This window comes from Syngnathus acus, chromosome 19 (assembly GCF_901709675.1).
Source record: "Syngnathus acus chromosome 19, fSynAcu1.2, whole genome shotgun sequence".
Lineage (NCBI taxonomy): Eukaryota > Metazoa > Chordata > Actinopteri > Syngnathiformes > Syngnathidae > Syngnathus > Syngnathus acus.
In genome coordinates, this window is record NC_051103.1 from 6302725 (window position 1) to 6327536 (window position 24812).

The window sequence follows — 24812 nt, forward strand, 5'->3', positions numbered from 1 at the left end:
TAAATGAATAAGATCATTGGTACTTTATTACTGAACCATGTCAGAAATAGAATCTATTTATATGTAGAAATGGATAGAATGTCAAAAATGACAGAAATAAATAGAAGTGAAAGCACAACTTCTAACTTTTTTTTTTTTAAAGCTTTTAGCAAATTTAGTTCTTACAGCATTTCAGTCTATAATTCTTCCAAGGGGCTTTTATGAACCTTCAGTGCAAGTATTGGAACACAACTATTAGTTTATCATTCAATATTTGGGCTAGCTAAACATCTTGTTTGGTCACGTGCCCCAATTTTTTTTTTTTTCTTTTTTGCCCAAAGCTGCTTCTTTGCAGCCAAGGCACATTTCTAGTTCAAATATCAAGTTACAGTACATTGCTGTTCACATATGTTTTGGTAGAGGGAATTAATTCTTCCAGTGGTTAATTCAAGCGATCCCTGAGAGAACCCTACTACACGTAAACCGAGAAATGTAACAAAAAGCTCCATACGTGCTTAAAATAAAATGTTTAAGGTGTAGGAATTCAATTGTTAGCAATTCTGATTGTGTGGAATTGAATCGACAAACAAAAACACCATCCTGAGCTTAAGTGCTAAAACTGCTGGTGCGCATCATGCTGGGTTTCTTATTCACGTCTTTTTTAAGACTATTTTTGAGGGGGGGGCACAGTGCAAGTGGTCCTAATGCTGGTTTTGTTTATTTCATTTAGGCTCGACTTTGATAATGCGAGGGATAGCGAGCTAAGGCCGTTCTTAATCAAATCGTTGTTCAGCATTTTTTGTATTGCACATAATAGACAAAAAGGTGCAAGTTTAGCCTTCTTACTTGATGGTGGGCTCCACCGCTGTAGGTTTGCTTCGTAACAAATAAAGCACAGAAGGAACAGAGAGCGCTAGCGGATGAAAGCGAAAACAATGAATAGCAATGATACCTAATGACTGGCATTCAGCTCTTGCGTGAGTTGATGTACCACTTCCTCAACGCCACGCCGCTGGTGCTCAACACGATGCACAGGGCCCCGCCGAGGCTCCACCAGCTGGGCGCGTGGCCCAAGAAGATGAACTGGAAGAAGAAAGCCAGCACCACGTCCACCGTCCTGGTCAGGGCCACGGGGCCGGCCTCCTCTCGCTGCAGCGCTTTGGTCAGGAAGCTTTGGCCGGCGATGCCCAGCACGGCGATCAACATCAGCAGCCAGCGGTCTTGGCCGCAAAAGGGCAGCTTCCATTCGCCCAAGATGCTGACGGTGATGACGCACTCGATGAAACCGATGACGGCGTAATACCACACCGAGAGGTAGTAATGGACGCTCTTTCCTATCTTGCGGAGTACAACCATGGTACACGCGGCTCCAATTGCACCTACGGAAAAGCGGAAACAGGATTTTTTTTTTTTCCCCTCGATAAGAGATTTCATTTGCAATTTAAGAAGCCATTTTTTGTAACCTGCAAAAGCCGCGATCGTTCCCTTGATGTGGTTTGTGTAGTTTCCCTCGATTCCCTGGATATGTTCTCCGAAGAGAAAGGGCGGCCGGGCGATGAGGATGACCCCGGTCAAGGTGAAGACGGTGAACACGCAGTCCCAGATGGTACACCTCTCCTTCAGGAAGACCCAAGCCAGCAGCGAAGTGAAGACGGGATTACTGTTTCCAAGCAAAACATATTCACCTCATGACCCAAATCTCACGTGTTTTCATCTCACCTGAACATGATGACGATGGCATCGGCCAGAGGCATCTGCTGCACAGCGTAGAAGAGCAGGATCATGGCGTTGGAGCCCAGGAAGCCTCGCAGCATTAGATACGGGCGTTTATTCCGGGGACCCAGGAAGCCTGTCCTGCAGGAGCAAAGATATGAGGGTGACGGATGAATGGAAAACAAGATGGATGACGAGGGGTAGGGGGGGGATTGACCAGACGGTGATGCTCGTAAATTACATTTTGGGGACGGGAGATGACACAAGGATGGATGCATGGGCTGAAAAGTGGTCCAGATGTAATTTTGTTGGGGTGGATTCATGGGTGAAAAAAAAATAAATAAAAAAAATGATAGATGGGCGGAAATGCCGGTGAGTCTTCATCTATTTTAAACCATCATTCAATCAATAAAACCTTTAGATTATATAAAATGTCCAGCATAAAATGATTTTTTGTGAGATACCATAAATATACCATCGGCCTGACAATATTCGTTCATTGCTGTTATAAAAGTGAGTGATTGCATGGAAAATGGAACATTTACCTATATTTATATTTGATCACAAATATAAATGCTGGGGGAAAAAGAGCCTATTATTGCATCCATATACTGTATTAACATACAGTAAATGTTCTTCCCCTTTTCGGAGCTGAATAATCCTTTTATCTCACACAAGATAAACTTGATTTTCCAGTTTCCCAATCAGGCTTACTTGTGGTAAATAAGTAAGGGCGCGATGAAGAGCATCTGGAAGAAGCAGCGGATGCCGCTGATCTCGATAGCGTGCACTCCCTGGATGGTCTTTACCAAGAGGGAGATGATGGAAAAGAAGACTGTGGACAGAAAGGCATAAAACAAACCAAGACCGGGGCATCTCTTAGGTTTCTCTGCGGAAAGAAAACAAGAAAAGGGAGAGTTAAGGTTTGTCTAACTTTCAAAAACATCTCAGGAGATTAAATTCCCACTGTTTTGTGATCCGACAGCATGACGTCTATTTTCAATCCCTTATATCAAATGACTTGTTCTAACCTTTATTCTGAAAGGCCCAATTGTTCAGATGAGGGTGGTAGCAATTACAGGCGTCAATGCTTTTAATAGTATCCAATTGCAATTTCCCTGTACAGTTCCAAAAAGAACTTCAATACTTGTTTTCGACGAGTCACGTCGGTCACGTGACGTGCGTACCGTTATCGCTGGGGCGTGACGTCACGCGATAGTAAATCAAGGTGTCATTGAGTCATAATGAAACTGTTCTTATGAAAAACGTTAAATAGAATTAAGGTACACACGGAGGGAAAAAATAAATAAAAAAATCAAGTCTACCTTGGCTTGCGCTCTGGTCGGTGGATGCTGCCTTCCTTGTGACGTGCGACTCCGGCCAACTGAGCGTTTCGCTCTCGCCGCTGTCCGGCAACTTGGAAGCGGCCGTGTCCTCCTCGGCATCCCCGTCGAGGTAGCGCCACGCTCGGAAGTGGATCTTCTCCTTGGACGGCTCGCTGTCGCTGCAACAACAGCCGTCTTCGCTGCTGCTATGTTCGCCATGACTGGCAACTTTTTGGAACACGACCGTTACGTGGTCGGCCGCTGCAAAATCGCTCTCCGGTGGGCAGTGCTCGCGGTCAGCCATACTAAGATGTGAGCACCGGGCGGCAGCATACCTCGGCAGGGCGACTGCCCGGCTCTTGGTTCCCCAGAAGTGACTGGAAAGGCTAAGTTAATAACTAACCTTGCATTGCCCGGACGCGGCCGACAATTCGCATGCAGTGCCGACTTTGGGCACAGGAGGGCAGTCAAATAGACCTTAAGTACACACACTTTGACGGACGTTCACGCCCCCTGCATTATGGTGAGGAGAGTCACGTTTGCAACCATCACTTGACGTGCATGACTTTTATTAAGCCTATTAAACGACAATAAACGCATTATTTGTCACAACGTGTATCCCTTGAATCAGAGGTGGAAAAAAAGTCACACTGTACAAAGCTACTGTTGATTTCACAATTCAATTTTGACTAGAGATGCCGCATAAAATGTCTCTAAAATATGAGCTGGTAGTATTTTGTTTCTTTGAATGTAAATAGGTTGGATCGAGCTTAAAGAAAGGACCTAACGATTTTTCATTTTAATGACATTTTACTGTCTAACATCACGTGACACAAAAAAAATTAAGACTAATTCTATTCAAAAAATAAAACACTGGTCATTTCTACCTACAAAAGCTGTATCGTATAAATTACTTTTTACAGTATTATAAAAAAGGAGGGAAAAATTGGCAAATTGTTGTCAGTAATTTTTTTTTTTTTTAGAATTCCCACGAATAGAGAGGACTGTGTGAAAGCACGGCTACCGGTACTGCAAATACAAACAATGCTTTTGTCAATGAGGGCAAAAAAGGGGCAAGAGTGCAGTGAAAGGGAAAGAGGTGGGTGACACAGTGGGACGCTTCTAGTGAGTCATTCATCCGAAAAGCGACACTGCGAGTGTCCGCATCGAGTCTTGCGTAAGCGATGGCCGCAGAGAAGAGCTAAGCGGATTCTTCTTTCCGTGCTCTGTAAGTGGCGGGTGGTGAGCGATGAATGTCATTGTCACTATGGAGCGTGTTTTTTGCTCATGCTAAATTTAAGCCCGGTCCCAGTCGGGCCATGTCCTCTTCTTCATACTTGTGCTATCCAAATGTCAGATAAACAATGACTGCGTGGCCAATTCAATTGCTAAGATCGATCATGAGATGCTCGTATATCTGAGACTTCCCCTTAAAGCTGGACGCAATCAGGAAGTCTCGCCCGTCGACCGATACCAGAGAAAAGCCTCGCGGCGCCTGGATGCTCACCTCCTGGGACGGGACGAACTGACCTCGCTTGGCGTCCCACAGGTAGACCTGCGTCAGCGAATAATCGCTGCCCAGGATGGCGTACTGCCAGTTGCCGATGGAGACGGGCTGGAAAACCATAGAACCGCGGGAGGGGAACGTCTGGACCTCCTTGAACATGGCGCCGTCCCAACGCATCACCTTGGAGTCCCCGATGAATCTCGTCAAGCATATGAACAGCTCACCTTTGCAAAAGGACAAAGGTTCAAAAGAGCCTCGACGTAATTACAGGCAGGCTGGCAAGCTCTTACTTTTGACCCGGAAGTGTTGGACGGATAGGACGTCCTCCATGTCTGGTAAGTCGGTCCTGCGCTCAAACCTCTTCTGGCTCCTGTTCCACTGATAAACGACCGGCCTCTGGGAGCTGCTGGACAAGATCAGGTGGGCTTTGTTGGAGATCTCCAAGTACTCCACGTCCGTATCTCGGTACCACGGGTGGAGGGATTGGTGGGAGTAGAATCCGTTGCCGTTCCATTTGTATATCGTCGTGGAGCCGGCCTAGGAGTGTGTCACGTGTTTGAAATGACGAAACCACGAGAGAATGAAATAAGACCAAACGGAAAACCTTGGAGCTATCCGCAATGACAAAGAACGACTCCCCGTCGATGACGAAGGTCTCGATGTCGTTAGGTTTGCGGATTTTCAGGATGTCGATGTCCTGGATCTTGATGAATTTGCTGGCGGAAATGTCTCGTTTGTAAATATGGGAGCCGCCAAACAGCTGCGCCACAATGACAAAAAGGTGGTTGCGGATGGTCAAGGGTTTGCAGACCACAGTGGAAGTGCCTGGAAATGACGAAGAACCGTTAGCGCCTCGCTTAGAAGCCTCGCCTCGCGCTTTTGCGGCCCGTCTTACTTACTTTCAATGGTGTCAAAGCTTCTGAAGATCATCTCGACGTGATCCCATTCCAGGAAGCTGCACGTCCCGGCAAACGGTTGCGCAAACACAACGTACTGATCTTTACCAAGGGTGAAGGCCTCTACGGAAATGGACTCAAACTTCAGCGACTGATAGGCGGCAAATTCTGCAAAGAACACAAGCGCTCAGTCTTGACGCGCATCCGGTAGGTAACTTTGTCTTTTGATACCGGACGTGATGCAGTCGAAGGAATGCGGCAGCAGGTCGTTGATCTTCTTGCCCTGGTGGATGGGCGGCCCGCTACAATGGATCTGGTCCAGCGTGGCGTTGGTGTGGTGCATCCACTCCACCAGCCATTTGAGTTTGCAATCGCACGACAGGTTGTTGCCTCGCAGATCCCTTCGTGAGTGATTCTTTTTATTTGATGATTATTTCCATGTTGGCCTATGACTGAAAAATACTCACACTTTAGTCAAAGCATCCATTCCCTTGAAGACATCCTTCGGCAGCGTCTCCAGGTTGTTGTAAGCCAGACTCCTTCAAAAGAAACAATTGTAAGTGAAGGTCCGTTTGGTCCCGTAGCGGAACAAAAGGAAGCTTATAGAACCAAAATTCTGCTTCATTCGAGCGGGCTGCATTATTTATTTGGAACTCGGTGTTCCGAGTGAAGAATTTTTGCATGGCTGCACTCTCTAAACGCGTGATGACAGAACAGAAGGAGGGGGAGATTTCTAACTGCATACGTCAGACGACTGTAGCTTTACCAAAACTATAATGGCCCCCAAACTTGTGCTACTACCTAAATATCTTGGGTCTTTTTTTAAGGACTTGCTTTTTCTTTACCCCTTACTAATTGCGGTTTCCTAGCAACCTTTGAGCGGTCTTCCAGGAAGTCACTTACGCAGCCCGGAGGAACATCACATCCTGAATTAGTTTCTTGTGGCTTGAAACAATTCATGTTTCATTAGCCCAAGTCTTCGCTGTACCGCACTGTAAATCCTCTCAGAATGACTTGAGAGAAAACCTCCGAAAAAGATTATAGGTCACCTGGTTGGCGGTTATGTCGCGGGGCTATTTTTAGTCTCAACCTGCAGGTCACACGCTCGCCACACTATCTTTGCACAAGTGAACATGCCGTTGAGGAAACCGATATGTGTCAGAAATTGTACTGCGATGTGTCGCTTGGCTTGAGCGTTGTTAAAATGATGTAGACGCTAACTTATATTTTTGGAAAAGCCACAAGCAAACAATACTCACAGATGAATCAATGATTTGAGGCCCCGGAATGCAAAGGGGGAGATAGTTGCAATCTTGTTATTTTCAATGAATCTGGAAAAGATATTATATTAACAATATCTGCAACAACATGTTTAAAAAAAACAAAAAACTTACAGATATTCGAGATGTGGCAGACCGCTGAAGGCGTCGTCATCGATGAAATCAAAGGAATTAGCCGTAAACAATCTGTGAAGACAAAATATACACGAGAGGGAATCAAGACAATGACTCATTTGGCTCATTATCCTTCGACTTGCGTGGAAGCAATCAACTGGCATGGCGTCCCACGTGGTTCTCATTATTTATGAATGATCTCAACTTCACACATGGCGCCGTGTTTCTCACACAAGTTGCAGAGAGTACCAGGTCTCCACTCGGGGCTTACAATTTGCCCAAATGCATTTTTAAGCCATTTTTTTTGTTCAAAAACACATTTTCAAATAATATTAAATACAGGGGCACATGGCGTGCATGTTATGGAAATAGTAAAGATGGACTCACAGGAGTTGCAGGGCAGGTGTATGCACAAAGCTTCCTGCTGTGATTTCAGTGAATCCAGACTTGACAAAAGACCTCAACGACAAATATATTCAGAATCAATATTTCAGCAAGCACACGAAGCAGCAAACCAACCACGACTTACAAGGAGAGCACGTCCGAAGGGAAGGCGTGAGGCACGGATCGGACGTTCTCGCACAGGGCGTTATCTTTGGTGCAAGTACATCCGGCGGGACATCGGGGCTGCTTGGCTCTCCGTCCGGCCGCCAGAAGTGAATACGCGGCGAGCACCCAAAGCGCAAGCGTCCAGCCTCTCACGCTTCTGCTCGACGATGCCATTCTCTCTTGTCCCGCTTGAGACTCGCAACCATGCAACTTCTCCTGGTGAAAGAAAAAAAAAAGAAATCAGAAAAAGTCTGCTGTTTTTGTGCAAAGCTTATAGATCCGAGGCAGCGGTCCAGGATGCGGGACTCCAAATGGGCACAGAAAACAGGACCCAGATTGATGTCACCCTGCTAAATAGCATCCCCCCACCCCACCTCCTGCCTCTCTTTCTCTCCTGGCTCACTCCTCAAAATGTTGTCTGCTTCTTATTAGTCTGCTGAATACAAAGAAGTTGGACCCCATTACTGGGGAGCAAGACAAATTAGGAGGGGGGTGGGGGGTCTAAGGGGGGCCTCCCTCGCTGTCTTATCAGCCACCCCAGCTTTTATTGTCATTATTTACACACGCTTCTAAAGGCTCTTCGCGGCTATTTGGGAGGCTATTCATTCACGGGGCTCTAAGCAAATGCACCTGCCTCAGTGAAATGATGACCCCCTTTTTTTCTTGCACGCTTTTCTATGGTAATAAGATACAGCAAATATTATTTGGCTGCACGAGAGACATTTTAATAGGCAAACCCCCCAAATTAATGGCATTGTTGTCGAGCTGTAATGAAAAATAGGCAAAATATATCAGATTTATTTTTCTTTCTTTCACTCTCTCGGTCTCTCTCTCTTTTTTTTTTAAAGGAGAGACATAAGCTATTGCATTATTGATAAAAATCTCTCAACAGTAATCACTGCCCGTTGTGTACATGTTGGACCCACATTGGTCCCTTTGTTCTGTGCGGGTGGAAAACATGACACAAAACACAAGACTTCTTTCTTCACCACCTTGACAAACGGACGACTTGAAACTTTTCACACATAATAGCCTCTTTATATTCCAACTCGGAATTTAAACGAGGACATGGACCCCTTTTGTGCAGAATTCTCGAATTAAACCTCCCATTCATTAGATAACATTATCAGTCGCGTTTCAGTATTCTATCAATTTATTATGTTTTCATTTTTTCTAATTCTTTTCATAATATATATACCTATGTCGTTATTTATACAAGGAATCGTTACATTTTCAGTCACAATGGAATGATTTTAAATAGTGACCTACTTCAGACGTCATCAATGTGCGCGCTCGCTTATGAAAACGTCATTTTCCAGCGACGCCTTTTTGTAAACATTGCCGAGGAGCGTTTTCGATGGATAATCTCGTCAAAGTTCGTATTGATTTGATGTCATTTGTGAATATTCAATGCAACAATTCATTTAGTTTAAGAGTCGACGACGTATTAACGCGAGGCGATTATCGCTACATTACATCGTTAATGCATAGCTAAGTCATTGAGTTCATATGTACACATAAAGATAGTGTAGCAGTTAACCAATTTCTTTTTCCGACTGTTTAGATCATAAAATGATTATTGCTGTCATTATTTCGTTTATGCAACCCGATCCTCTATTGCAGTTTTTTCCTTTTAAATATGCCGTGGAGCAAATCGTACATGCCCTGCACAGTCTAATGAATAATAAGATAGAGCAACACAACAATTCTTTGTGCATTGCAAGGTGCACGCTGGCGGCACCAACTACGACTCGGATTTCAGTGACGACGAGAAACAAGGAGAGACCTCCGAGAGCAGGCTTAAAAGGTAAGATATGAGGCTATAACATGCAATATCCTGGTTAAATTCGCCTCTTCGGGGTATTGTTGCAAAGGAAAGCAAAGTTTATATTTTTTCTAATGGCAGGAAACATGAAGAGGAAATTTTACAGAAGCCTTTCCAGAAAGGTCGACACGCTCAGGTGGCTCACCGCAATTTTCATTCCAATGAAGTGGACAGGTATGTTGCAATCTATCCCATATATTTTAAATTCCTTGAATGTACTTTAGTTGAAATCTCCTCACCTGTCGGATGGCAAATCTGTGTTTTTGTTTTGCAGAGAGGAAGCCAGGAACAGAAGAGCCCACTTGATCTCACTGACTGCTGTATCCTGCATTGAATTGACCTTTAACGTATACAAAATAAATGTTGAGATTAACATCCTTAACTGGCTGCCTCCAGTTTGAGAGACATAAGAAGTTTGTCGGCGACTACATACTTTTCTATGGAGGACATATGGCCGACTTCAAACGCTCCACGTACGCATTTTGTTTTCACTTAAGACAAACCAGACCCTGATCATCCCCACTTAAACATTTTCTTCCCTTCAGCGCAAATGACAAAACCGACTCGGACGTTCTACGGGAGAATCATCGTTTCCTCTGGCGGGATGAGGATGAAGAGGACATGACCTGGTAATACTTCTGCATTTTCTCTGGACAGTTTGTGGTTTCTAACTTGCCTCTGGTATTTTTGTGTCCCAGGGAGAAAGAACTGGCGAAGAAATATTACGACAAGCTGTTTAAGGAATACTGCATAGCCGATCTGAGTCGGTACAAGGAAAACAAGGTGCATTTTTTTCTTTGTACAGCCAAAGGATGTCACACTGTTATCTTGACACTTGTCTGCATAATAAAAACTACCCTAGAATGACTTCACTGGACTGTTGTCATGGTAGCGGCAATTGAAGTTGAATGGGAGATAATAGCCGAGATGGTCTCAATTGTGTGAAACTCATAAAGTGCACTAGGTTTCACACAAAGGCCTTTCATTGCACAGAATTACACCTCATTTATTTATTCATTAATCTATGACAAGTTGCAAATGGGGATGGAGAGTGAAAGTCAAAGTTAATTCGCACCAATCGTACTGTTCCTCACACATAATGTCGTCATCTGATTAAATGTTCTATTTTGTCAGCGGGGCCGGCTGACCTGACTCCCATTCTAACATTAATACTTAATTCGCCGTATCGCGGTGAGGATGGGCTCGGCGGAGCGTGAGCCAAGGAAAGAAGCCATTACACTTCGGCTCGGATCCATTTAACAATAAAAGAACCAACGAAATGGCGTTTTATTTTCACACCGGCCTTGGCAGAAGTCTGCACCGGCCGAAATGCCCTTCCGATTATCGCTGCTCTGATGTAGATGGAAACCGGCGCTACTTTGTAAGTGGTGCTTTAAAAGCATCACGTGAAGTGACTTTTTCTATTTATTTCTCTTTCCAAAGTTTGGATTCCGCTGGCGAACGGAGAGCGAGGTTGTCTCGGGCAAAGGTAAGCAAAGTGCAATTTTTGAAATGTATCACTAGAGAACGAATTATGCTTAAATACAGGTGGAAAAAAAACACTTGGAGTACAAATGAGAAAGTTCATACAATGCAAATGTACTTACAGTAAGCGCTGGTTCCCAGTTGAAGAAGCTCTTGGCAATTTATTACAATTTGAGCTAAAACAACAAAAATCAGTTTAATACAACAAACATTTCCTCCTAAAAACATATTTTCAATACTAACCTGACAATGAAGACATCAACCGTCACCACAAGATGGCGACAGAGACGAGCTGGTGGGCAGCAGTCTGCCTCTTCTTTGCTCAATCCCCACTTGAGATGTGTCACTAGACTTTGGCCTCCATCTTGACAAAATGGCATCGCCAAGCCTTACAGATGTCTGACCTTTTCTTGTAAAGCTTTTCAAATGCGAGACCTTTTCCTCTTCTACCCTTATTCTTTAACAACGGGGGTCTTCTCAGTTCATCTGCTGCCTTCCGTGTTTGCTTTGCCACCAAGTGGGCCTCGGATGATGCATTTTACAGAAATTTTACAACCTTCGCCTCTCGTGCATTTTTTGCCTGCGACTTTTTCTCATTTGCAAAGCGTTGACATCGACACAACCTCTGCACACACACACATGCGAGGTGCGTCTTGAGATAGCTGACTTAAACCAATATATTGTTCCAGATTAAGTCTGTGTAATCCCGCTCGGTCACATTTCAAGCTCCGGCGGCAAAACTTGACAGGAAGCGGGATTAAACCCGACCGAAGCGAGCCGTCGTGTCTTCCTCACGCCGATTCCGCCAGGAGCACTTTCATAAACGCAGTAGCTAAATCAATACTAATCAAACTATGCAAGGTAAAGGTGGAGGAGGTTGTCTTGAGTATGATGATGATTTATCGATTAGTCACCACTGGAAAACTTGCTTTCATTTTTATGATTATAACTCACTTGGGGGGGCTTAGCAGAGTGCTGGCCTTCTTCGACAGGGTCGCGGTGTGATTATGAGATGAAGAGGAGTCGCGGCATCATGTATGACGTCATCCTCACCGACCTTCTGCTCTTTTTTTCCCCCCCATCCTTTGTCTGTTCCAAGAAGGGGGTAATCAGTAAAATCATGAATTTTGTTTTTTTAGAATGGAAACTGACATTTTTAACGGCAGACCTTTCAAAAACGTAGGGATCAGTGGTGTGCCTTTCCAAAAGGGCTTCATGGCAGCCGCCCAAATGTCTCGGCACGTCCCATACGTGAACTCCTGCAGCAGATGTAGCATGATGTGAAGGAATGCAGAAAAACAAAATGTACTCTTACCGTTTGTCTTTTGGCGTGCTGTCAGTTGGAAGGTAGCTGAGGCAAGTTTATTATATATATTTTTTTCTTGGTGATTTATCTATCCCGCAGCACACACTCTGTTACTGAAAAAGAAATTGTTCATTTTAGAAAATGTTTTGGCCTCTACAACGCGAGGAAAAAGAAATATTCTATCCTGTATGTTTTGTTAACTCAAGACGAGATGAGCTTTTAGTCTTCTCCTCTCTTCGGCAAAATGAAAACGCAGTGTGTGCCAAGGAGACAACTTGAATAATTTAAATGAAAACACACTGCTGCGTTTCCATAATTGACATGGGCGGCCGGGGGGTGGGGGCAAAAGCAAGTCAAATGATGTTGGACACGAGGTGATTACGCAGGACGTGTTTTGACAGGGAAGAACTTTAGCTTGTCGGCTTTCTTGTTGAACAGCTGGAAGTGCTTGTTGCTGTCGCTGCGCCCGTATATCAGTAAAGATACCTGCGCTTGACCTTGAAAGGGGCCTCAGTTTGGTTCCGTCCACCCCGGCCGACGCTAATATCCCTCCTGTGTTTTTTTACGTCAAGCGCCCTTTGCTCCGCACTGTCAGCCGCTCTCTGCGGAATAAATAAACGTTACGACACCGAGCCAGCGTTGCACCTCGGCTCGGCAGCCCGCCGGCCTTCTTGTCAGAGGCAAAGCAAACAAACAACACAGAAAAAAAAAAAACAGGCAGCTTCAGCTTAACCTCTCGCTTGCAAGTCGGGGTGAAGATTATCGAGGCGGTGGTTGACGAGCGCTGTTAATGACCTGACCCGTTTAAATGGCTCGCGCGATGTACTTTTTTTTTTTTTTTTTTTAGTTTTGCTGGATTGTCTCCTCATGAGGTTGCCTAGCAACGGGGTGGGGGAAAAAGAAGAGCCCTGCAAATAGAGCAAACAAGCTGCAAAATGCTCATTAGCAAGCCAGGGAGGATCTGCCAGCCGTATTTTATTGGACTCTTTGTCGTCGGACCAAAGGCTACACCGGTGACACACGAGCCAATCCCCCCGACTCGCTTTGAATGTCGGCAGGCTCGCGTAATGAACGCCGCATAGTTCTCAATTCACCTTCTCAGACGTGTAACTCCAAATCCACTTTACGGGGTCGTCAACGTCGACTACAAAGCCTGACATTGAAAAGAATGGAATGAAAAATTCCATAGAAAATGAGTACAAATAAAAGTTCAAATTGACTGTCTGCATTTTCAGCGGAATCTTTTTGTTCCCTACGCTGCCAGTATTTATTTTCAATGCCAACACATAATAGCAGCGTAACGGCGCCACATGGCTGGAGAATAAAAGCAAACTATCCGAATACAAATAACTTTTCAATTATTTTTGAATTCGCCTTGAAATGTTAATTTGGGTTACAAGCAGACCACAATGTTGACTTTCCGAAGACCATCAAACTTTGCTAAGTGCTCCTTCATCTGACTCTTTGTTTGACATCTCATGCTAAAGTCCTCCAGACTTGTGATAACGAGCTTCTGCCGCTCGCTAACGACCGCCGCCGCGCTGTCAATCACGCGAACGTCAAAGAGCGTCAGCGATGCTCGCCCGGGGTCACGACCTCACCACGTCACCGAGTCGATTGTTAATCACGCGGCCATCTGCCTCTCGGTGCGCCCGCCTTGATCTGCGCCCGCCGAGCGGCAGGATTTAGGAGCCCTTGACGTAAGAGGGGCAGGAGTTTCCTCACTTAACGGGTTTACTCAGACACATCAGTGCCAACGCTTTGAAGCACGTGAGGGTGATTCATTGTGGCAAACTTTTTTTTGAATGGACTCAACGCCAGCTCTCTATTCTTGGTCATCTGCGGCCTGTGACTTGACAGCATATGTCAGGTCAGAAAATTGGACAAAAAATAAATAAATCACACTTTTGAAGCAGCTAAAATCCATTGTGTGCCTCACGTCGTGATTTATATCGATATTTTTTTGTTGGGGTGTATAACTAAGACAAAAAGTAGTGTCATCACAAAGCACCAGAGCCTGCAGGGCTTTTTTTTGTTTGTTTTTGAAATGGCCCCTTAAATCCAATCCAGCATGTGAGGACAAAGCCCGTCCCGCTCGCGGGCGAAAGTGTTGCCCTCCCGCTGTCCCGGGGTTAGGAGCATCGTTAGCTCTCGTGCCAAGTTGGGACCCGTGTGACGCACTCTCACCTGCTGTTGCAATCTGGAGGAAACCCGAGCTGATCTTAAGCTCGTCTAAGGATCACAGGAGGGCCAGGCGGCGGATGATGATGAGGAGGAAAGGGCAATGAGAGCACGTTTAGTAGGAGGGTGGAGATGGATGGAGGCAGTCATGGAGAACACCAGGCAATGGACTTTGCTAGCAAAACAACTCCATTTCTCAGCTAACCTTCAGGGGAAAAAAATACACAATATATCAGGACAGCCTGGTCTTTTTATTATTGAAATGAAGTTTTTGAAGGAACTGCTCAAATAAATCAAAAGTGATGCTTATGTTGTGGTAGTTGCATTTGAAAGAACATCCCAGTCCTGCTCGTTATTTTGTCCTTCAAATGAATTTCTGCCTAAAAAAAGTTAATGAGTGCCACAGGACTTAGTCCTTTGCCCACTTCTTCTCCCACACATGTCTTTGTATTGCATGAACAGCTAAAACAAAGACTAGCTCAGTGATGTGTTTGTGGTCTTCTAGGTCAGTTCCAGTGTGGGAACAAACGCTGTGAGAAGCAGGAAGGCCTGAAAAGCTGGGAGGTGAATTTTGCCTACGTGGAACACGGCGACAAGAAGAACGCGTTGGTCAAACTGCGTAAGTATAGCTGTGTGGGTTGCTGTCTCCTGTGGTTCTTGTTCAAGAGGCAGCTCATAATAATCCTTCAGGTATCATAGCGCAGAAAATCCTGTTAGAATAATTACAGTAATTGGAGGGGCTCACCAGCGCCAGACACCTCGGCCCCGCACCAAATGAAACAAGCTTGCTGACAATTTTTTAATAAGCTCATTTGTCAACATTGGTCAAAACCAAATTTGACCTACCCCTCACTTTGTACTCAATTTATAATTAGGAATGCTTCAAAATGTATTTATTTTTGTTTTAAGAAGCTTGCCGTTTTTTTTTTCCTCTTGCAATATATTACACTTTCATCTTAAAATGAAAATAAATCCCTTCTAAGTAAAAAGATTAAATGTGAATTTGTCTTCTAGGACTTTGCCCGGAATGTTCTTTCAAACTCAACTACCACCACAAGTAAGCATGGAGACATTCTTCAATAGTTACATTTTCAGTCACCTGACTTGTTTTTCCCCTTTGTAGACGCAAGGAGGTGAAAGCCAAAAAGGCGGAGAGGAAGGTACAAGAGGAGAACCAAGAGCCGTCTCGGAAGAAGAAAAAGACAAAGAAGCACAAACACCGCAAGCAGAGGGGTAACAACCCAGCCCTATAAATTTTGCACTCTCCGTTTTGTCACCCAAGCGACTCCCCGCTGATTGAGACGTACTCTCTTGTCTCCTCGCAGATCCATCCACCTCCCCCAGCAGCACGGAGGAGTCGCGGGGCAAAGGTAAACACACTGCCGAGCGCATACGGGCCGGCATTTGTCATCTTTGACAGACAATGTGATACGCCTCACTCGCGGGCCTTCGGGCAAACTAGCCCAAAATGAAAACAGAAGCCATTAGCCCGCAGGCATGACTGCTTTTTCCTCAGCTGTCTCGCTCCCCTTATGTTTACATATAATACTCCTGTTTCCCCAAGATTGTGTTTTGGGGTGGCAAGCATTTTGCACAAATCATCATCTCGATTCCAATTGCAGATTCTGAAACAGACGAGCCAGAGTGTCAGTCCGAGTCGGACCACTGGCGAGGACCCGCCCCGGCAGTGGAGGAAAGGTCAAGGTGAGGGATTAGCGTTGACGTTAAAACGACCCCTGCTAAGCCAGCGTAATGCAATCACACAAAGGTGTAGCCTACATAACGGATGCATGGGCGACCACCTTTAAATACCTTCTTGACCTTCTCTTGACTCACTGCTCTTTTGTCATATATAACATTAATTTGGATGCATTTTGTCCTCTCAGGGAGGAAGAGTTTGATGACTACTTTGAAGACTTGTTCCTCTAAACGCCTGCCTCTGCTGAGATTCAAGGACGTTTGTGTTTTTGAGAAATAAACTCATCTACGTTTTCCGTCTCATCACTATCTGTACTCTTTTTTTTTTCTCATTAACTTTTTAAAATATGTTGACTTGTATTTTCAGACAGCGGTGCCCTTTGAGCTTTTACACAGCACTGCACATTATTCAGATTTTCTGAATGGGAGCATTTCCTCCGCTTTAATTTTTTCTCCTTTCACTATATCTTCGAACGACGACAGTTGCTTTACGGGATGTCGAACACGGCCAGACAATGTCGAATCGGGCGAGGGATCAGAAGCAATCCGCTGATCCTCTTTCCTGCCAGGCTCATCCAGCTTTGGAGCCTCTAAGATCCCTGCACGAGATGCGACCTAAGAAGGAACGTTTGTTTCTTTCTGCTAAGCCACGATGGGTGGACTCGGGGGGGGGGGGGGGGGGGGGGCTACCTCAATGCGTGCGATGAAGCGACACCTACAACTGCATGCAGCTGTTTTATTTCTCTTGACAAGTATACATACATACAGTGAGAGGTCATTTCATATGGAAAGATTCCTAATAGGATGAGGACATGAGGGTGGTGAGGTCATTTTGGGAGGATGCCTCTGTGGTAGAAGGGAGGGTGGGGGGGGAGTTCCAGGGAGTTGTGAATCTCCTTGATTGGATTAGGGACCTTTGATTAACACCTCATTGATTAGAAGTGAAAACATTGTGTAAGAAGAGGAAGAGGAGGAGGAGGGTTTAGGGAAAGTGCAGAGCGACACAGTTCCGACATCCAGGCAGAGGTTGCGCAAGCGAAATCGGACTTGGACCTGATCAATAACACGACACGTGTCACATTATCAACACAACATATTGATAAGGCTTGGCTAGTCATGCAATCAGACCTCCTATGGGATTCCCACTATCTTTTTTTTCTTACACAGTAAATGCAAAAAAAAAAAAGTGCTTTTTCCATCTCTCAAATCCATTTCATGCCGGGGTTATTTCTAGACTTTCTTCTTTTTGGAGTACTATGTCATCCACTATGTAGTTTGCGCGTGAAATCGTGCAAGTCAAGCATACGAGACATTTTTTTGCCGTTTGAATTCATATCACATCATCACAGATAAAGGGTGACATGTTGTGGAAAGTCAGATTCTTTTCTTTTTCCGCGCCCCACCCCAACTAGCAACTACCAGCTAATTGGCTAGCAGGATCATGTCCATGGATGGCGTCCGAAAAAGTAAAGCAGTTTCCCCTGAGAAAAATGATTCCATGGTCCCACTTGTCCTTAAAGTCCTCCCATTGTTCATCATGGTTTTTAGATTCTTGCCTCCTTGGGATGCTAATCCAGGTGGAATTAGGTGAGACTAAAAAAAGTGGTCTAGACCAGAACAGGAAAAACTATTTGTATAGATCCAATCAGAAGGCTGAACCAGTCCAGTTGTAGTCCGTATCTGAATGTTGCGAAGAGGAATTTAGCAGATTGTGCACGTTTTTGACTTCCCATCACCGCCACCAGCTAGGCAACAAAAAGCAAGAATGTTACGCAATCATATTTTTTTTTATTCTACATTGAGGAAATTCAAATAGATAATTTGACTAGACTTGTTTTTTTTTGTGTGTAATTCTATTTATTTTCTATTTATCTTTTTAATTGCTCAACCAATAAAATGTGTCTTTTTTTTGTATTACATAAACCTTTTGATTTGTTTTAGATTTGTTTTGTTTTTTTTGAAAGGGGGTTGGCGGCAATGCGCCAAGTGGACACTACCTTTCCGGGCTTCCTCATCCTCTAGTCTCTTCTTCTCATCCTCGATGGCCTTCATCTTGGCGTTGTACACCTCGGCCTGCTCGTTCCAGTGGGCCCGGTTGTTGTTGAGCCCGTCAAACATGGGCGTGATCTCCTTGTGGAAGCGGGCAAACTCCTGACAACACAGACGGAGAAGGTGCCTTTTATGTTTTGAACTGTCTTTATTGCTGCCGCAAATATTGTGCACACAAAACGCTAATGACTAATTTGAAGGAGGATGACGCAAAAGACATTTAACGAGGAAGAATACCAATGATGGCAAACAAGCTCCAAAAACCTATCATCGATTATTGGCTCCATGTTATGTTTAAATTCCAAAATGGGTGGCGGCGACGAGCTTTTCCACCAAGTCGTTATGCAAATAGCTTTTCTGCTTTCCATCACGGCCTTATCGCGACGCGGCGCCAACGCCGCTAATGAACTCATTACCTTGTACACAAACGAGCACACAAAGTCAATGAAACCGCACTGCATCTTGGGGAGCTGCTCGGCGCAGTTCCTGTCCATCATGGGCTGGAAATCAAACAGACACACAAAAAGAGCCATTTTTAGTTGAGAGATAAAAAAAAAAAAAAGGGGGAGCAGCAATAAAAGAAGAGGGGGCCGTTACGATGGGTTGCTGGTCCAAAACCGTCCTCTCCAAATCTCCCTGTTCCCAGAATTCCGCGGCGACCATCAGTGCCACCTGCAAACACACGAGAGTGACACGTAAAAAAATATATACACACGTACGATATACTATATAGCGGCCACCCACCTTGCTCTGCACCTCCCACGGTTTGGTGATGGCTGACAAATCACAGCCTGTCATCATCATGGCCCTTGAGGGGATTGTTGAGGAAAAACAAAATGAATCCACCGGTCATGACCAACAGACATGAAATCTCCCTTACATGACGATCTCCTTCCTGGTGGAGTTGTTGGATATAAAAGCCGTGGCCTCCTTTTCATCCGCCATTGGCTCGGTGGCATTGACGATATTTTGGAACATGGTTCTCTTCCTAACGGATGCGCACAGATGGAAAATGGTCATCCAGAGCCAGACCACAAATTAGTAGCAAATCAATTCTGCCCAGCAACAATTTGTTTTATTTTGTGTTTTTTTTTTTCTGCATTGTGTGCCAGCAGAGCAAAAGTTAGCAGGTCATGTAGTCTGCCTAGCAACAAGTGAGTGTCAAAAGATCGCGACGCACTTGAAGTAAAGCGCCAAATCGGTCGCGATGATGCAGACGTCAAACAAGTGCTGCACCGTCTCAAACTGGCGCTTCTGAAGATTGCAGAAGATGTTCAAACTCTGCCAAAAAAAAAAAATCATTAATGGAAGGAACGAATGAACCACTGTCATCATACGCGCCTTGTACCTCCTCGCCCATGAGGGTCTTGCTGTACTCTAAGTGGTGCCTCTCCATGATGGATGAGCCGTGAAGTTTGGCCAGAGGAGATGTGCTCCTGCGTGATGAAGAGCGAGGTGATCAGCGACTCACAAACACACACATGGCAACGTGTTTGGACTTACTTGGTCTGGTAGAGATTGTTTGTGCCTCTGTGGTCGATATCGTGGCAGAAAGCGGCAGCCACCATGGCGAAGGCATCCAGGTCCGAGTAGTACCTCCTCAGCTTCCCTGTCTGCAAAAAAAACATTTTCAAGTCTCTATGCTGATTTAGCGACAGGCAGAAAAAATGGCTACCTGGAGCAGGCAGAACATGGTGTGGCCCACATTGAAGCCGTGCCGCCAGTTGTGGTAGGTGATGGCGCGGTAGCCCTTCCGCACCGTGTACATCCAGCGGGTCAGCGTCTGAGGGAGGACACAAAATCGACGTGAACTTCCCGACTCCTTCCCGACTCCTTCCCTCGCCTCACAAAGGAAGACGGATGATTGATTTCCATCTCTGCTTTGTGTTGGAGAATTCGCTCAGAGAAAGGACGCGGTTGACCTCTGACCCCACGAGCGAATACCCAAACGTCAATCTGGGGATTGGGCTCACCTCGGCGGGGACTTTGAACTTCTCCACCACCCCGAGTTCAAAGAATATGCGAATGCCGGCCTTGATGAGGTCGAACTCGGAGACGGGGAAGTCGCTGAAGCCGAACGAGTACAAGTTCTCGCCGTTGACGTTGTCGGCCGCCGGGCACGTCGTTCTCTGCGGGACGAAAGGAAGTCTTATTTGTTTGTTTGGCCATTAAAACAAAATGCAGTCCTACCAATAGCTTGTACATCTCCTTCTGGTCGCAGTCCTCGGGCTCACTATCAAACTTCTCTTTGGTGTTCTGGATGTCGAGGGGGAAAGAAACGACTCCATGAAAACAATGAAACGTTTGGGCCCGATTATTTACGGCGCGACGATGCGGAGTTCTGACCAGGATGGACTGCAGCTCAGCGGTGGTGCACCTGCTCTGGTACATGAGCATCTCCTGGGCGATGTCTTTCCTGTACTCCATGTGGTTGAGTCGGTCGTAGGTGTCGCAGTTGAGCACGGACCAGCCGAGGAACTGGGTCAGCGCCTGCGGAGCGCCGGGGTTGTCAAAAATGAGCAGAGAGCAAAACTTTTTGACAAAGCCTCAGAGCAAAAACAAACAAACAAAGATGAAGGAAGAGGATGTGAGGGAGCTCCTGCACCAGGGAACGAGGACCGACTGATGTATCACTAACTCATCTAATTACTACCTCATTAATTTAACTCATTCCCAAAATGAGTGGCAAATTTGTTTGGATACGTTTCCTTCCCACTGATAAAGGGAGACGCTGATGTGCAATTTCAATTCCCGCAGACCTTTTGCTGATGTGTTCATTGAGATTAAATTAATGAGATTTAAAAGATACAATGGCGCCTCGTAATATGACAACAAAAAAATGCTTTGTTAGCATTTTAGCTTTCAATGGGACCCGATTTGAAATGGAGCAAATGAGAACAGGCGTGACCCTAAGATCGAAATCTGAATGTCCCACCTCTGTGATCTGCTCGTCGTGTTCGTCGAAGGGCTTGCCGTCTTTTCTGTTGAAGAAAGTGGCGATGCCCACTATTTCTTCTTTCTTATTGACGATGGGCAGAGACAGCACGTTCTTGATGACGAAACCCGTCTCGTCCACGGCCTCTTTCTGTGAGGGAGAGGGGACAGTCGATACAAGTTTGCCTAAAGTATCGATGGCTGGTATCGGCCTGATACGAGAACTGATGTCAGTACTCGCCCATCTCTTCCTAGCACGCACCTGAAAAGTGAAGAAGTCATCTGCGGCCACGTTCATCATGTTGCAAATCTGCAAAAAACAAAAACACGAACGCATGAGAATCTTAGTCCAATGATGGCAAACTTGGATCCGCTTTAAACTGAATCATTGTTTGTGTGTGTGTGGGAGGGGCGAGCGGGACCCACAAAGCCGTTCTCCGCCACGTAGGTGGGTAGTCCGCTAACCAAAGCCCAATGATCTGCAGGAGGACCGCTGAAAGAAACAAAGAGCCGCTTTGAAGAACAACTCACACACATTGAGACGACGTGTATCATTTTGGGAGAATTGATTATGAAATGAAAACCAATTGGCCTGGGGGTAAAATGTGTCAAATCCTTTTGTCAGTTCTAGCAAAGCAGGAGCCGTTTCATTTGGGGCCACTTTTCAGCTCAGAACTTTTAATGTCTGACGGACTAATGCGAGCAATTAATGAATGTTCCGACTCGGCGCTACGGGGTGCTAATCCACCTTGGGACTGTTTGGCCTTGGAGGAGGTCGGCGGCACAAAATTGATGGATTGTATTGTGCCGCTGCCGTGTGCAATTATGTGGACTGAGTTTGATTCCACTCACGGTATGACTTTAATTTCCTCCTTGCCCTCCAGGAGGTAGTCGATGATCTTGTAAAATATGACCTCCTGCGTTGGAAGGAAGCAAATGTAAGAGCAAAAAAAGGGGAGCAATAAAAGCCACCTTGAGAAGATTTTGGTACCCTTCCGTCTGGCGTTTTGGGGCCTTTGTAAGGTTCCACGTCTCCCAGTTTCACCGGCCACTCGTCGTAGAATTCCTAATCAAAGCCAGAAGTTGGAGCTTAGAATCAGACGTCAACGCGAGGCGTCTCAGCGAGTCCAACCAACCTTCTCTTTGGTCATGTCCAGGAGGCCCACCGAGTATCTTTCGCAGTTCAGGTAAATCCTGACGGTGTAGAGAGCTTTGTGGAACTGTCGCTCGATGTCGGTCAATTCTTCAAAAACTTTGCTAGCTGACCACAGCAGCACCTAAACGCGGAGGGAGGGAGGAAGCAGAAAATATTTTGGTTTGCGCTCCAGCACGGGTTTGTTGTGTGACGCTTACCTGACTCCTCCTGGACTCCACGTTGAACATGTAGGTGGTGTGATGCTGCAGGGCGATGACGTGAGCGAAGGTCATGTACTTGTGGAAGAGCTGAGGAGCACAGATTAGAGGCGTTGGATCAGAGCCATAAAAAAAACATTTTCGCAGTATTTGGCAGTACCGCTTCATCCTCGGGTGTGAAGTGAGCCGCTCCGATCTTGTTGAGCGCCGTGACCACCCCGATGCACTCTTTGTCGGCCATGAGGGGATACGTGAGCAAACATTTGGTCTTGTAGCCCGTCTGCTTGTCCACAAAGTCGCAGAACTTTTTATTCTGGAAGACGACAAGAAGGTTTGACATCCATTTAATCCCATGCGCTTTAATTAAGGACGTTACACAATAGCGCCGCTGCCGAGACCACATCGATCAATTTTGATATTTCTCCGGCAAAATGAAACACATCTTGCCGGCTTTCATAAATAAACGCCTTGTCGGTCATAAAACTCGACGACAGTCAACACTGAACGACGGGCAAGGAATTAATCACGCCTTTTAATTACTTTTTAGCAGAAATCAGCGCTCCTCTTGATTGCGTAATATCCTTTGAGTGATGATGAAGTACGAAGCAGGCAGCAGTTAAAAAGTTCTCCAATGCTTCGTATTTCATTCTTGACAAATTGAGGCTTCACCTTCCATATACTTTGTTTAAATAAATTAAACGGCGCAAGGACGCTTTTGGACCCGAGCTTCCTTTTTATAGCCCCGTTTAAGAGCATTAGCGAGATGGACAGCCGGCGGACATAACATTAAGCATGCAGGTGACGGAATAACATTCAGTACTGTGATTGACAATTTTCTCATTCACTCCCATGGACGGATTTCGAGTAAAAAAAAAAAGAAAAACACAGTGTGGTGGTCTCCTCACCTGGGAAACATCAGGAACGCTTTGGGGCTTTTTGGAGGTGGCGGTAAAGCCCACGATGCCCATCTCCAGCGGGAACACGATCTCGGTTTGGGGGTGCACCAGGTTGGTCTCGTATTTGGACGTCGGGGTGACGTCGAAGAGACACGTAGCCAGCTCGGGTATCCCGTTCCTGGACCTGCACTGGTAATAGCTGACCCTGTCGGCCTGCAGGATGAGGGCCACCCGCTGCAGCACCTTGTGCAGAGATTCCTCCACCACGCCTTGCATCTGCATGGCCTGCACCAGCTCAAAGATGATAGCGGCCTCCTGCACCGAGTTGACATCCTTGAAGGAGGCCGTGTCCTTCACTTGGAGGGTGGAGGAGAAGGCGGCCGTGAGGGCTTCCGCCCGGACCTTCTTATCAAAATACTCTTTGGCATACTGGGGGTTGTTGTCCAGATATTTCTCCACGCTGTCCTTATCTGCCATTCTCACAACTTTTTCAAAATTGAAGCATCAAGCTGGGGGAAAGAAAAAAAAAAAAGTCCTACAGGGGCGAGCGCATCCTCCTTCGCGGCGCGAACGGGAATCACTGACAGTGCCCGGGGACGTACCACGGCTTAGAGGCTGAAAGGATCAAAGTGGCCGCTAATTAATGTGACGTCATGACATTAAAAGCCCTGCGCTAAGCGTCCTTAACCCCGGCAAATCCCACCACTGATCATTTTCTATCCTGTGTGCAGCAGGAGAGTGACTTCAGGTGTGTTGCAGCGACAAGCAAAGGCCTTGCCCACAACACAATCAAAATTCTGAGTCGGGTTGGAGTGGCCACTTGCAACCTGCAGCGAGAATTTAAAAAAATCTTGGGTTGGGGAAAATATTTTTATGTGATATTGCTTATCGAGAACCTGGTCAGAGAATAGGGAGTCAAACATAAGTTGATTGTTTGCCAACATATCTTGTTGGTCCTACCCGGGGAACCCTTCTCTGATCAGCTAACGAGCTTTAGTTAAAAATATCGACGGGTAAGCTTGTACGTAAATGCTGAGGGGTTCTCCGAGTGTACGCCTCGAAAAAATACCATGACGTCTCCAACGGCGTCGCGCCAAAACGCGACTGAAATATTACAATGTACAAGCTGAATATTTGTGTATTTTTTTTATTTTTTTATATTGAACTCTTGTTGTGAGTTTTCCTGAGGCTGACAATACGAGACAATCACGGTAAAAAAAAAAAAAAAAAAAAGACACTGAGGTTGCACAATGGTGAAAAAAAAAATCCAACTTGAGGAATTCAGACCTTGGAGAATGTTCACTAAGCTGTCAAATATGAGTTATGCGCAGCTTTGTTTTTTTTCCCTCACTTAAATTTTATCATGCAAAAACACTGTCCAGCTTGCTCCTAATTATACGTTAAAGACTTGTTGCCCAAGGTAGTGTTTGCAAAGTTCTCCAGAATTGAACTCCCTAAAGGTCACGTCGAGGCCCGCAACTCATTTCAGCCAACGCAGAATAACTACGTCGTTTTGTTCCGCCTCATCATTTGTCTGAAGTTACTTTCTCTTTTACTTATATAACAGCGGGGGAATGTTAATTATTGTTTAAAACATTGCCTCTGCATTTACAGGTTTAATGATGCACGGCGTACATAGTGTACCGCGGCTTCTCGCACTGTTCACTGGGCTTGGCAATTGGCAAAACTTCTTCCTAATGAAGACTCATCACGGAAGTCTCC

General features: G+C 45.6%; 4 protein-coding genes across 5 annotated transcripts; 1 reads left to right on the plus strand and 3 right to left on the minus strand.

Annotated features, from left to right (window-relative positions):
- Positions 1-3462, minus strand: slc35g1 (solute carrier family 35 member G1). The gene is made up of 5 exons (XM_037278932.1): positions 3018-3462; positions 2407-2581; positions 1699-1833; positions 1443-1639; positions 1-1358 (listed from the first exon to the last, which is right to left on the minus strand). The coding sequence occupies exons 1-5, from the start codon at positions 3319-3321 to the stop codon at positions 946-948; spliced, it is 1224 nt and encodes a 407-aa protein (XP_037134827.1). The 5' UTR covers positions 3322-3462; the 3' UTR covers positions 1-945.
- A 212-nt stretch (positions 3463-3674) lies between these two features.
- lgi1b (leucine-rich, glioma inactivated 1b) lies at positions 3675-9528 on the minus strand. Its single transcript, XM_037278851.1, has 11 exons — positions 9428-9528; positions 7344-7579; positions 7202-7273; positions 6815-6886; positions 6680-6751; positions 5888-5959; positions 5652-5821; positions 5424-5588; positions 5129-5349; positions 4815-5061; positions 3675-4748 (listed from the first exon to the last, which is right to left on the minus strand). The coding sequence occupies exons 2-11, from the start codon at positions 7535-7537 to the stop codon at positions 4399-4401; spliced, it is 1635 nt and encodes a 544-aa protein (XP_037134746.1). The 5' UTR covers positions 7538-7579; positions 9428-9528; the 3' UTR covers positions 3675-4398.
- On the plus strand, positions 8615-16164 carry fra10ac1 (FRA10A associated CGG repeat 1). Its single transcript, XM_037278981.1, has 14 exons — positions 8615-8738; positions 9088-9170; positions 9270-9362; positions 9463-9508; positions 9585-9661; positions 9734-9817; positions 9887-9971; positions 10632-10677; positions 14666-14779; positions 15175-15217; positions 15284-15393; positions 15486-15530; positions 15783-15864; positions 16047-16164. Exons 1-14 carry the CDS (start codon positions 8721-8723, stop codon positions 16087-16089), a joined length of 969 nt encoding a protein of 322 aa, XP_037134876.1. The 5' UTR covers positions 8615-8720; the 3' UTR covers positions 16090-16164.
- pde6c (phosphodiesterase 6C, cGMP-specific, cone, alpha prime) lies at positions 14187-24174 on the minus strand. 2 transcript variants are annotated; one of them, XM_037278735.1, is made up of 22 exons: positions 23100-24174; positions 22355-22507; positions 22195-22284; positions 21978-22118; positions 21833-21907; positions 21694-21758; positions 21268-21334; positions 21104-21151; positions 20843-20992; positions 20254-20397; positions 20098-20163; positions 19881-20036; positions 19583-19690; positions 19411-19520; positions 19256-19343; positions 19088-19188; positions 18788-18895; positions 18652-18715; positions 18505-18579; positions 18324-18407; positions 17856-18009; positions 14187-14365 (listed from the first exon to the last, which is right to left on the minus strand). In XM_037278735.1, exons 1-22 carry the CDS (start codon positions 23565-23567, stop codon positions 14361-14363), a joined length of 2520 nt encoding a protein of 839 aa, XP_037134630.1. In that variant the 5' UTR covers positions 23568-24174; the 3' UTR covers positions 14187-14360. The 2 variants fall into 2 exon arrangements, with proteins under 2 accessions (XP_037134630.1, XP_037134629.1); XM_037278734.1 differs by lacking the exon at positions 14187-14365 and adding an exon at positions 16581-17603 and having other exon boundaries at positions 23100-24173.
- Positions 24175-24812: the final 638 nt, after the last annotated feature.

Excerpts from the sequence above, each read along its gene's own strand:
- slc35g1 (XM_037278932.1), bottom strand. The coding sequence starts at position 3,321 with ATGGCTGACCGCGAGCACTGCCCACCGGAGAGCGATTTTGCAGCGGCC. Across the intron at positions 1,834-2,406 it reads CCCTTACTTATTTACCACAA|GACAGGCTTCCTGGGTCCCC; the intron begins GTAAGCCTGATT and ends TTGCTCCTGCAG. Across the intron at positions 1,359-1,442 it reads AACGATCGCGGCTTTTGCAG|GTGCAATTGGAGCCGCGTGT; the intron begins GTTACAAAAAAT and ends GCTTTTCCGTAG.
- lgi1b (XM_037278851.1), bottom strand. The coding sequence starts at position 7,537 with ATGGCATCGTCGAGCAGAAGCGTGAGAGGCTGGACGCTTGCGCTTTGG. Across the intron at positions 6,887-7,201 it reads ACACCTGCCCTGCAACTCCT|ATTGTTTACGGCTAATTCCT; the intron begins GTGAGTCCATCT and ends TTGTCTTCACAG. Across the intron at positions 4,749-4,814 it reads CCAACACTTCCGGGTCAAAA|GTGAGCTGTTCATATGCTTG; the intron begins GTAAGAGCTTGC and ends CCTTTTGCAAAG.
- fra10ac1 (XM_037278981.1), top strand. Across the intron at positions 9,662-9,733 it reads GCCGACTTCAAACGCTCCAC|CGCAAATGACAAAACCGACT; the intron begins GTACGCATTTTG and ends TCTTCCCTTCAG. Across the intron at positions 15,865-16,046 it reads GCAGTGGAGGAAAGGTCAAG|GGAGGAAGAGTTTGATGACT; the intron begins GTGAGGGATTAG and ends TTGTCCTCTCAG.
- pde6c (XM_037278734.1), bottom strand. The coding sequence starts at position 23,567 with ATGGCAGATAAGGACAGCGTGGAGAAATATCTGGACAACAACCCCCAG. Across the intron at positions 22,285-22,354 it reads TCACACCCGAGGATGAAGCG|CTCTTCCACAAGTACATGAC; the intron begins GTACTGCCAAAT and ends TGTGCTCCTCAG. Across the intron at positions 18,010-18,323 it reads TGTGCTCGTTTGTGTACAAG|GAGTTTGCCCGCTTCCACAA; the intron begins GTAATGAGTTCA and ends CTGTGTTGTCAG.